Raw genomic sequence first — 12070 nt, 5'->3', positions numbered from 1 at the left:
CTCAAACTTTTCCCTCAAATCCATGATATCGACGTCTTCGTTTCCAGTACTAGATTTTTCATTTGTTTTGAATTTAATTAGGAATTCGAAAAAAATAATGTTCTTAAATTATGAACAATTTTCTCACTATATTTCGTGGGGAATTTTGCTATCTGTTGGCTTCATGATGGATTCTGTGTATCGTTCTAGAATCAAAAGTGTTTATAAGTAAGGAAGGAATATTCAGTGCGAATGAAATGGGTGGAACGCAGACAATCTCTGCGTTGCCAATGTCACACTTGCAGTCTTATTTTAATTTTTCAGATTAACCGAAATGTTATAAATAGTTTTTGCTCATACATTTCTAAGCATCTGTTATAGCAATATTAAAAATTTAAATGTTGCTATAGAACACTGGAAAACTTCAATTAAAAATAGAATGAACTGCAGCTGTTTCAGCGGCTCATTAAATTCAAAATATAAATCCAGGAATCGAGTAAGAATTTTTTACTCGTAGAAAATGACTAACAATAAGTAAAAAGGATCAGCATGAAAAAGGAAATATAATAAAAATATTTACTGACAAAGTGATTACAGTCGACACGTGATGCGGAATGTCTGGAGAGGAGAGTAACCGCGGCGCGATGCTTGCTGCTCTACCTGAAAATCAGCACTGACGGTGCTGACAGCTAGTAGGGTGCGATGCACGAATTCCACATTCGCTATACGCATGCAGTGGGGGTATTTTCCTCCCCTTCGCTTTTCAATTGACGAACATAATACAAAAAAAAAGGAACTGGAAAAAGTACTGGTCGTTGACCTCTGGCCTGGATGGCAGCAGGTGTTCTCTCAAATGTCAAAAATATTTAGTCCTATATTTCGTTACAATAGAAAATTATACAACTTCTGTTTGGTACGCATGAAGTTCATACAAATGAAGGATCTTTTTCTTACAGTGAAAATATTGTTCTTAAATGCAATAAAAATTAAACTACCTTTAAAATGAAAATTCATTCTTGTTTCCGTTTTCGAAGAGAAAATGAGGAACCTCAAAGTTTGAATTTTACCTTCTTTCATAACAGTACGTATTTAGGCTAATATATTTTTCAAACAAAAATTTCAAAGCCAAAAAATTGAGTTTACCTTAAAATGTGCATTTTTTGCTTCTAGAAGATTCCAGCTTATTATGTCACCGCTTAATTGCTCTCTCATCTAGTCATGAAGCTATAATAAAATTATTGCGCTTATTTTTTTAGATTAAAAAACATGGAAAATAATCAGTAAATTTAATAATTGTTTCAATATTAAAACTTAAAAATGTATTGTACATTTGGAAAATTTAAATACATTTTATATTTAGCAAGAATGAGAAATTGATTTCCTCTTGCTTGAGATCTAAATTGATTTATTGCGTTTTTGAAGAATTACTTGCTGCGTAAAAATTACAGAGTCCAGACGGCATTTGCTGACTTTCCAAATAAATTAGCAGATCAGTGTACAAAATATTAATGAGGTAACAATTATTCTTCCTGAATTAAGACCTAACGTTTGTCGTCATCTTACAAAAAAGGTCACCAAATGCTGAAAAAGATACGAGTTGAGCAGAGCCAGCTTGTTTGATTTTTAAGGAAGTATATGCAGTGATTAGAAATAACATGTTTTGCGGTTCAATTTTCGTAAAGCAGTTTTAAAGGTGGCGTATTTAGACAAGAAAGAAAAATACTAAGAGTTGCTGAGAAACGATACAATTTTTATTTGCAAGATAGAGCAGATAAACCAGTGAGTGCGATCGCTAATTATTTTCTACACGGGAAATGTACTTAAATTACATTACACAGAATACAAATAAAATCATTTTTGCTGTCCCTAACATACTTGAATGTTCGAAACTAGCCAAAAAAGAGAAATTTTCGCAGGATGACAAACAAAATATTCTGTGGCGCACTATAATATATCTGTTCCACTCATTACATTTGTGTCATTTCAACGGAAATTTTAGCTTTAAAAAATATCGATTCTGTAAAAAAGACAATTCTGTAAATGAGAGAAGAATGCGTGATTGATTGCTGGCCGAGTGGGCCTTAGCGATGGAGTGAAATTAATTCAGGTCCATTAACTCCGGTGAATCAGACAGTCGGCGTTTCTTTTGCTCAAACTCCTCGTCCTCACGCAGAAGCATGTGCTGGAAAATAAATAAATAAAGCCTGAAAATAAATACTATCCTTCCCTCACCTTCAAATTTGGGACCTTATCCGGCTTCGTGAATGGCAAGTTGTGCTTTTCGAAGATTAACTTTAGTTTCGGAAGCAAATCCTTGAGCTCCAATGCTTTCAGATCAGATTCTGAAACCGAATAATATTTTGAACTGCACACTTCATTAATACATTCCTCCAGCTGCAAAAAAATTTCATCGCCTCATTTAGAAAAAAAAATTAGATAAATTAATCGGTAGCTTTACCATCCTGGTGCCGTCGCAGCGATCTTTTTCAGGATTGTACTCCAGGGTTTTCTGCAGCCCATCGATACAGAAAGGGTCGTCAGAAAACACCTCACTTATCAGCGACCCGTACTTTTTGTAAATGATAAGCAAGTTTGCCTCAAACTCCTGCGGGGATTTGATTTTTAGAATGATAATATAATGTGCGTAGATGTGTGGCTGCGCGAATCAGTTTTTTCATAAAAAGTTTTTTTTTAAATTTGTATATAAAACCAACATTGCTGCTAATTCCGAAACTTTCTCCAACTCTGTAATTGAATTGTGAATTTATTTAGTAAAAAACACGTGTTGCAGAATTCCATACATAATAATATATGTTGTTTTCAGAAATCCCGTTCTTTACATTTCGATTTCGCCACAAACTACTTGCGTGATTAATTCAGGAATAAGTATATCGTACAATCAAAACGAAATTTTTGGTTACTAAAAACTTGTCAATGAAAGAAACAATATTTTTTTTTCAGTTAGTTTTGAACTCCATCCATTTTTCATATCAGAGAAAGTTTTGAATACAACAATGCGACTCGAATGTGGTTTATAAATTTACCTCCATGTTCAAGCAGGATGAATGCAAGGCCTCATTTCGCACCGTGATTCGCAAGGTCGCCGTCAGACGGCCCTGCCCAAATCTCACAGCAGGAAGCATCTTTAGGATTTTGTACAGTTTTTTCAACTCGTCCTTGCGATTTACCTTGGGCATCTGCTGGCATTCCATCATCATCTCATCCATGTGCTCCTCGGTAGCTTTCTCGAGGATGATAATGCTCATTTTGTCAATTGAACTGCCAAATTAATTTATTTTTGCCATCACATTTAATTTTTTTTTTTATAGCAAATGGCTTAATAAATAATTAATAGCGTTGAATTTACATGAAAAATGAATTTGGATGTTGGTGCCATGCACTTTTGTGTACTGTTTGGTACGCAAGATTGATTCAAATAAAATTTATTTGGACCGTGAAACTTTAATTTTGAAAAGTTATGCAATTTTTTACTATTTAGGTTCTATTCTATATAGAATGATGTAGGATTACCTCTCAGGGATAAATGTTTTGCACCACGTGATTTCTTTTTCCATCATCCGCAGAACTTTTTCGATGAACTCAGCCGCGTTCAATCCTTGGAACCATTCAATAGACTTTGATTTGTAATAATCTCCCAGCATCTCAAAGAACAACTTTTCAAAGAGCTAGAAGTTTTAGAGAAATTTTAGAAGATTTACTCATTTAATTTAGTTTAGAAATTACGTCAACTGCATTAACTTGCTTAAAGGACTGCACAACTTCTTGCACTTTTGCCACTTCTTTTTCATCATTTTTGATGGCATTCCATAGCAAGCTCGTGATTTCACGGCCACGTTGCTCGAGCATGTTGTTCTTCCACACGAAGTTTGCTGCGCATATTAGCATATTTCCGTAAATTTTTAACTAAATTTAAACATATAAACAATATACTCATATCCTCAAGATTAGTAAATTGCTCTTTGTGGCCGGACATGGAGAATACAGGGCGGTGCTCCTTTAAAATCCAATTGTTATACTGTCTGCGCAAAAACAAGAATAAGGAATTAAAATGTGAATCTCAAGTCCACAAAGGCACTGCTTACAAAAAGAGCATCTGGAAATCTTTGCTGGCCACCTTGTAATCTCTCCAGGCACGGCAGTAATTTTCCAGAAGGGTTTCGTGCGCCAGATTCTGCGCCATCACTTTCACGTGGTCCGTTATGATCGATGCGATCTTTGGGAGATACTTGCTACTGACTTCATGGAATTTACCTTTCATTCTTAGATCAACTACGGAGCTGTGAAATTTAATTGTGAGACATTTAAAAAATTGTACATAATAAAATCTTACAGAATTGCCTCTCTCCAGCTGGATGTATCTTGCTTTGTACGATCTTTCAATATTGTATGGGCAACACGCTCAATATTTTTCCAGCATATATTGCTATCACTGGGTTCGTCTCTTGTACCGGTTTTTTATTTGAATTAAATTTAAATCGGAGTTTGAAATGAATAATCTCGAATTGCATGCAAAATTTACTTACCCCGGTAGTTTTCGATTTTGGCCATTTGTAGTTTGCATGTTGGATTTAATTTCGTTCTGGAATCGAATGTATTTAATTATTAGGAAGGAATAATTATAACTTTTGCTAAAACTTAGATTTTAATCTATCTCTTCTAGCAATTATGAATCATATGAATACCTAGCAATTTTTTCCATAGAAAAAATTCAATTCAATAAATTAAATAGCAGTAGTAACAACGACCCATTTTATTGAAAATGTATATAAATGCTGAGAAAGACATATTTTTTATAGAAAAAAACTAAGAAAATAAGACGATGAGCAGCATAATCCTGGCCATGGACAACCATAGTACCAAAGTAGCGTCAACCCGATGGAGGTTGCCTCATTCCCGGCCTGTAAGAGCAAATACCAAGAATAAGACGCGATGTCGCCTGGTGATCCTCAACTTAATTCCTTCCCCCTGCCGGCATCCCCCGGATTTTGCAGCCACCGTGCCCCTAATCAGCAACAAAATTATATATGGGTGCTCCCAATACTCAATCCCCTCTTCCTCCTATTTTCATCCGTTATTTTTTCTTTTTCTCGTATACCTACGCCACACCACGCCGAAAAGGCCTGCTCCTTTTACAATCTAAATTATGTTTTTACCCGAATAGCATGAGCTTATTCCCGCTCTCTATTTTCCCTTTACAATCTGTTAACAATAGACTCAAAGTCGCCTGCCACCCTCGATATGTCAAGCAAACAATTGCAGGTAGCTCGCATATTTTGCTGCGCTGGCTTGCACAACATATTATGCGGCCCGATTTCTCCTCGTCTTCACGCCGCTCTGTAAAACGCATTTTGAACTTAACCTTTCTCCGTGCACACAATAATTTCCTCGCACGCAGTGACCAGATTATTAATTCACCGCTTAATCACTCTAGCCATTTTCTAATTTATCCAGTAACATATAATTGTTGCTCTTCTGCGTTTCAATTAAAAAAATTGATTAAATCGAACGTGACTTAAAACGGACGGCCTAATAAGTACTGGAAAACTATTTCAAGTTCAAATATACATGAAATGATCCCTCACCGAATCCTTGTTTGAACAAAAACTCAAGTGCATTTTGAAACTTAAAAATAGAACAATATGAAAATATTACCATAACGAACACTGTCGTCAGAAAATATCTCACTATCAGTGGAGAGGAGAGTAGCCGCGGCGAGATATTTATATGCTTGTTGCTTCGCCTGTAAAACAACACTTACAAGGTGACAAGAGCGAGGGACGCACGATTTCCACACTCGCCGCGCCCGCAGTGGGGGTTTTTCTCTCCCCTTCGTTTTCAAATTTCATAATTTCACAAGAACAGGGGCTGGAAAGACCTGGCCTGGATGCATGCATAGGTGTTCTCATAATTCGGTTTCGTTTTGAATATATTGAGTTATTTTTTGTTATGCGAGAGAAGCTCCTTTTTAATCGAGGGATTGTGGGCTGAACTTTTGCGGAAATAACGCTTGATCACCTATAATTTTATTCCAAACAAGAATAATTACTAAACAATCTGTCCCACCGGTTCGTGTTAATTACACAATTTATGAAAAAGTTGAACTCAGTGGGCCTTTTTAGCTTGTTGCAACAGTGGCCAGCTTAACATAATACCGCATAATTACTCCAGCATATTTTATTTTATCCAGTTTCATTTTAATTTTGCGCTTTTGCTTTACAGAAAAAAATTATTGAAATTACCTGCCAAATTAAAAATGGATTAATTTAAACATGAAATATATTTGAAAATTTAATCCATTTTATTCAAAATAAAATCGATACTTACATTTTCATGCTTGAGATTAAGGAATAAACTTTTGATTCACTAAATGAAGAATTTCTGGGTGCGCAGTAAATTACAGCGTCAAAACAGCATTGCTGATTTTCAAAATATATTAAGCTGATCAGTGAAAATAAGGAAAAAATTCTTCTTGGATGAATATCGACTGCGCAAACTGCTTCGCAAAAAGAGATTTGAACGCGTGGTGCGTACGCAGCTGAAAGGGGTATAATAATTTTAGAGCAGGGCTATCTTGTTGGATTTTTAATTTAATTAATTTAAATTGCTTGAAATTCCGTGAGTCCAAATCTTCGTGGAAAATAATTGGAAAAACTAAAACGTGCAGCCATAAAAACCTATTATGATAATTTTGCGTAGCCGGACGGCCAATAATCTCTAATTTATTTATTTTTTCGTTTGGATTCTCAAGATTATCGCAGAAAAAGCGCTAGAAATTCAAGTTCTGAATGTTTATGTGCAGACACGATTCTCATAATTATTCAGACATCGGCATTAAAAGTTGTTTCAAAATATATTGAGCTAATCAGTGAAAATATAAATTTAAAATAAGGAAAAAATTCTTCTTGAATGAATATCGACTGCGCAAACTGCTTCGCAAAAAGAGATTTGAACGCGTGGTGCGTACACAGCTGAAAGGGGTGTAATAATTGGAGCAGGATTTTTAAGCAAATATAAATTATCAGTACACTGATTAAAAAATTTGTTTTGCGGTATCATTTTCACAAAGCAATTTAATAGGATGACCAATTTACACATGAGAAAAATATTAAGAGTTATATATCGAAAGATACAATTATTTATTTTCAAGGGAATAAGGTAAACCAGCGAATGCGGTCGCTAGTTATTTTCTACAGGTGAAAAGGACGTAACTTTAATTACATTTTAGAATACAGACCACCAATTAAGCTATATCTCTAAATTACCAAAATATCCGAAATTAGCCAGAAAAAAAGATAAAAGTTGTGCAGGATGACATATCTAATGTACTAACAATGAGGCGCACTGCTATAGCTTTTTTGCTCGCCACACTGTAAGTCATGGGTGAGAAAATCTCACTGCTGTGTGGTGCGGACAACTCACCTTTGACACCCCAGACATAATGATTGCGGCGGGGTGAGATTTTCTCCCCCCTGACTTGCAGTGTATAATATGCGTCTTTTTTATACAAATAACCAAAGGGCAATTTAAACTTTAAAATATATTGATTTAGTAAAAAAGATCGTTAGAGTTCAATAGTTGTGGAGAATTGCTTGTCGAGAAGTGGACCTAAGCAACGGAGAATTCTTGCAGGTGCATTTTCTGCGGGGAAACAGACAGTCGTTTCTTTTGCTCCAACTCTTGGTACTGATGCAGGATCATTTGCTGGCAAAAATATGTACATTTATCACATCACCTGAAAATAAATCATTTCTTTTTCCCACCTTCAAATCGGGGATCTCCATTTGTAGATTCTCCGTCTTCATGAATGGCAAGTTGAGCTTTTTCAAGATCAAGTTCAGATCCGGTAGCAAATCCTCGAGGTCCGATGCTTTCAGAGCAGATTCTGCAGGTGAATTTTCAGAAGTGCACATCTCCTTGATGCATTTCTCCAACTGCAAACAATTTTAATCTCATTTAGGAAAAAATTAGATAATTTAATTGGTTGCTGTACCATCTTGGTGCCGTCGCAGCGATCGTTTTTGCCGTCATACCCCAGGGCTTCCTGCAACCCATTGATGCACAAATAGTTGTGGAAAAATAGCTCCCCTATCAGATCTCTGTACTTTTTGTAGATGCTCAGCAAGTTTGCCTCAAACTCCTACGGGGAAAATGTTTTTTTTTAAATTTAGATGCGTGAATCAGTTTTCTCTTTATTCACGCAGCCCCCTCACGTATTACAGTTAAATATTTGTAATTTTCATAATTTTTTGACACTTCGTCACTAACAGCTTTTGTGATTTAATTCAGGGACAAATATATCTTCCTCAAAATGCTTGTTTTAATTCCAAAAACTTTACAATGAAAGAGGCCAATGATTATATAGTTAAAATTTAAAATTTCTTCTGAAATAATTCCATCCATTTGTTGACATATATATTTAATACTCTTCTCTTCACCAGAGAAATATTTGAAGAAACCCATATATTTGGTTTATTTAAAAATTTACCTTCATGTTCAAATAGGATGAATGCAAGGCCTCATTTCGCACCATGATTCGCAAGGTCGCCGACAGACGGTCGTAGCTTTTGCTTTCAGCAGGAAGCAGCTTTAGGATTTTGTACAGGTTCTTCAACTCGTCCTTGCGATTTTCCTTGAACATCTGCTGGCATTCTATCATCATCTCATCAATGTGCTCCTTGGTAGCTTTCTCGATGAAGATGCTTCTCATGTTGTTAATGGAACTGCCAAATTAATTGAATTTTAATGTCGGATTTGATTTTTTAATAACATGCTGGCTGAAATAATTGTATGAGTAAATTTTACACGAAATAATTTGAATTTGGATGTTTTGGTGCTCTCTTTCCCTTTTCTGTATATTTTTAGTCCTCAAGATTGATTCATAAATTAATTTTTCTGACCTTGCAATTTTGGTAATGAAAAATTATGCAGAATGATTTAAAAGTACCTCCCAGGGAGAAATTGTTGGCACCACACGACCTCTTCCTCCATCCTCTGCACCACTTTTTCGACGAACTCATCCGCGTTCAGTCCTTGGAACCATTCAATTGACATTGATTCGTAATGATCTCCCAGCTTCTCAAAGAACGACTTTTCAAAGAGCTGGAAATTTAAGCAAGAAATTTTAGATATTTAACTCATTAAATTTAGCTAGGAATTTACGTCAACTGCATCCACTTGCTCAAAGGACTGCACAACTTCTTGCACGACTGGCACTTCGTGTCCTTCATTTTCGATGGCATCCCATAGCAAGCTCGTGATTTCGCGACCAATTGGCTCCAGCATGTGTTTCTTCCACGCGAAATTTACTGCGCATAACATATTTCCGTATATTTTTAACTAAATTTAAACATAAAAAACAAAATATACTCATGTCCTCAATATCGAGATATCTCTTTGAGCCGTCGTTGGCTTCTTTGGGATAGATCTTGTTCTCTTTTAGAACCAATTTGTTGAAATGTCTGCGCCGAACAAAAATAATTAAAATGTGAAAATTCACAGATAGGCACTAGTGCTTACAAAAAGAGCATCTGGAAGTGATTGCTGGCCTCCTTGTAATCTTCCCATTCCTTGCAGTAGTTTGTCAGCAGGTTTTCGTGGGCCAGCAGTTTCTGCTGAATCACCTTCACATGGTCCGTGATGATCGACTCGATCTTTGGGTGAAACTCGGGAAAGAATTCACTTTTCATGCTTATACCATACACGGCGCTGCAAACGAATTTTAATTTCGAGACGTTTTAAATTTTTTACAGAATACAATTTTACCAAAATGCTTCTCTCCAGCTGGATGCAGCCAGCTTTTCCGGCTTTTTCCATATTGCGGAGGCAACAGGCTCAATCTTTTCCCAGCAAACGTTGACATTAATGTCTTTTTCTCTAGTCCTGGTTTTATATTTGCATTAAATTTAATTATCTCGAATCATGAACAATAAGTTACTCACCACATTATGAAGGGTACTTCTCGATCTTTCTCGGATCCCATAGAGCTCTAGAATTGAAAGCCAGTCAGACCAGGATGGAATATTCTGTGCGAATGAAATGAGTGGAACGCATAGACTTCTGCTTCGAGAATTCTCGCCAGAATTTTTGGTCAGGAGATTTATTGCGGCTTACGTGCGAGACGAGACTTTTGTAACGTGACAATGCGAGAAGAATAAATTCCCTGAATTGCCCTTGCACCACAAATTATTTCTTTTGAATTTTTTTCTGTTTGAAGCACAGTGGCGAGATTCTTACGAACCAGGAATGCACGAGGAAGAAAAAATATTTTAAAAATTCCTCACTAGCGAATTGTTTAATGTTTTTTCATCATATATTTCTTAAATTTGGCCACGGAATATGAAATCTTGAAGATACATTAATACGCGCACCGATATTATAAAACCGGAAAACTTGAATTGTAATATTTTCTCTCCAATTTTAACATCCTGAAATTGAATATTTTTTTACGCGTGTTCCAAATAAACAGACTTCTATACATTTCGAGTTTCCAAATACCAACTTTTTGCTGCACTGTAAAAAAAAAATGAATAAAAAAATGTGTGTATTCAGTTTGAGACATCTTAAATTTTGATAATTTAAAATATTGTTACAATCACTTGCAATAGAGGCAGTAGAAAAATTGGCAAAAGCGTAATTAGTGTAAAATGATTTATTTATTTTTGTATAAACGTCCTCGGCGTGATAACTTACTACCGGCGGTAGTGATTTCAGCACTATTGTTGAGCCGCTCACGCGATTGACGCGGAAAAAGATGCCGTTTGATTGGGGTGACGAGCAGGGAAACGCGTTTGTCGCAATTAAAGAGGCGCTCATTCGTGATCCAGTCGTGCGACTCTGGTCTGTCACAGTTCCAAAATTTAAAACGAGATTATAGAAACAAAAATCTGTTTTTACAAAAATAAAAATAAATGAATCGCATTTTACACTAATTACGCTATTGCCTCTATTAAAACTGATTTTAACAATATTAAAAATAAAAATTCTTAAAATAACTGAAATTATAACATTTAAATTTCCTCAATTGATGCAATATGGATTTTCGAATGTTGAGTTGAATTACTAAACAAGAATTGCTGCCTTAGAGTAAATTTCACGTAGTTTTAAATAAGCATTTTCGTTATATAAATTATATTAAATAAGAGTTTAATTATATTGTGTCACAAAGAAAAGTGAGAAATAAATGTGCATTGGCGGCTTTTATTGCTTTTGATATATTATAAACAAATTTCTCAGCGACCTCAAATTTTAATTCATGAATTAGGGTAGCAAACAGAAGCCGAAACTGGTATAGAGCAAGAAATTTCCGACGAAATACGAAGAATCAGCTAGACACATCACCAAGAAAGCCACCGCTTTAAATTCCAACTAAAAAATCTTGAAAACCTCGAGTGCTCCAGCCTTCATTGGCATGTAGCAATAATTGAAAGCAATAAATCAAACTCAGCAGTTTCTTAGGAATGGAATTTCCTAACTTCACCCCCTATACTAGGTTGCGCGGCAAGAGAGTTAGAATAAAATTGTTATAACGGGTGTTAGTGTGGGGCTGGAAGAGAACGAACAACCACCACGGCCGCACTGCCATCCCATAATTTCCTGCGCCAACTGATTTTCCACGTAACTATTTTTACCTCCAATGCAGTAATCAATATTATCAGTATTATCCTCGTTGCTAAATTTTTATTATTATAAAACAATGCAACTCTGCTCTACCTTCAAGACTTTACTTGCCCCGTTTTTTTATTAATATAATTTGAGATGAGAAGCTAAAATGTTTTATATCACAGGAAAATCATAATGGAAAATAACGCAGCGACCTTTCATCTCCACGAGACTAAAAACAGACTGATGAGACGGATGGTGAGGGACACAAGTCTAAAGGTTCGTGCGGCTCGTGTAGTGGCCAAAAACATCTTCCGTTTTCCCAAAGATGAACTGATGAATTTGCGTAAGTGCGTTTTATAAGAAATTCGGAGCTTTGTAAAGGATGTCAAAATTTCTAGCCACAGGCTTGAAAGAGATGGTGCTAAATGACGTGACGCAGTTGAAGAGCGAGTTTAGTATTTACAGTGAA

The 12070-nt window shown here is 35.7% G+C and overlaps 2 protein-coding genes across 2 annotated transcripts; both read right to left on the bottom strand.

The window, feature by feature from the left end:
• Positions 1–2077: 2077 nt before the first annotated feature.
• LOC135937451 (cullin-2-like) lies at positions 2078–4548 on the bottom strand. Its single transcript, XM_065480601.1, has 9 exons — positions 4524–4548; positions 4083–4269; positions 3931–4019; positions 3724–3869; positions 3511–3665; positions 3024–3258; positions 2438–2584; positions 2212–2373; positions 2078–2161 (listed from the first exon to the last, which is right to left on the bottom strand). Exons 1-9 carry the CDS (start codon positions 4546–4548, stop codon positions 2078–2080), a joined length of 1230 nt encoding a protein of 409 aa, XP_065336673.1.
• A 3322-nt stretch (positions 4549–7870) lies between these two features.
• Positions 7871–9943, bottom strand: LOC135937449 (uncharacterized). Its single transcript, XM_065480600.1, has 9 exons — positions 9939–9943; positions 9763–9879; positions 9517–9705; positions 9367–9458; positions 9160–9305; positions 8945–9099; positions 8486–8720; positions 7991–8137; positions 7871–7882 (listed from the first exon to the last, which is right to left on the bottom strand). Exons 1-9 carry the CDS (start codon positions 9941–9943, stop codon positions 7871–7873), a joined length of 1098 nt encoding a protein of 365 aa, XP_065336672.1.
• Positions 9944–12070: the final 2127 nt, after the last annotated feature.

This window comes from Cloeon dipterum, chromosome 2 (genome assembly GCF_949628265.1).
Source record: "Cloeon dipterum chromosome 2, ieCloDipt1.1, whole genome shotgun sequence".
In the NCBI taxonomy this organism is placed as follows: Eukaryota; Metazoa; Arthropoda; class Insecta; order Ephemeroptera; family Baetidae; genus Cloeon; species Cloeon dipterum.
This window is presented reverse-complemented; position numbering and strand designations above follow the sequence as displayed.

What these genes read in the sequence shown, in the direction of transcription:
- LOC135937451 (XM_065480601.1), bottom strand. Translation starts at nt 4,548, where the DNA reads ATGGCCAAAATCGAAAACTACCGGG. An exon ending in TACTAATCTTGAGGATATGA is followed by an intron (nt 3,870 to 3,930) that starts GTATATTGTTTA and finishes TAATATGCGCAG; the next exon opens with CAAACTTCGTGTGGAAGAAC. An exon ending in AGCAAGTTAATGCAGTTGAC is followed by an intron (nt 3,666 to 3,723) that starts GTAATTTCTAAA and finishes TAAAACTTCTAG; the next exon opens with CTCTTTGAAAAGTTGTTCTT.
- LOC135937449 (XM_065480600.1), bottom strand. An exon ending in AGCAAGTGGATGCAGTTGAC is followed by an intron (nt 9,100 to 9,159) that starts GTAAATTCCTAG and finishes TTAAATTTCCAG; the next exon opens with CTCTTTGAAAAGTCGTTCTT. An exon ending in CAACAATTTCTCCCTGGGAG is followed by an intron (nt 8,721 to 8,944) that starts GTACTTTTAAAT and finishes TTAATTTGGCAG; the next exon opens with TTCCATTAACAACATGAGAA.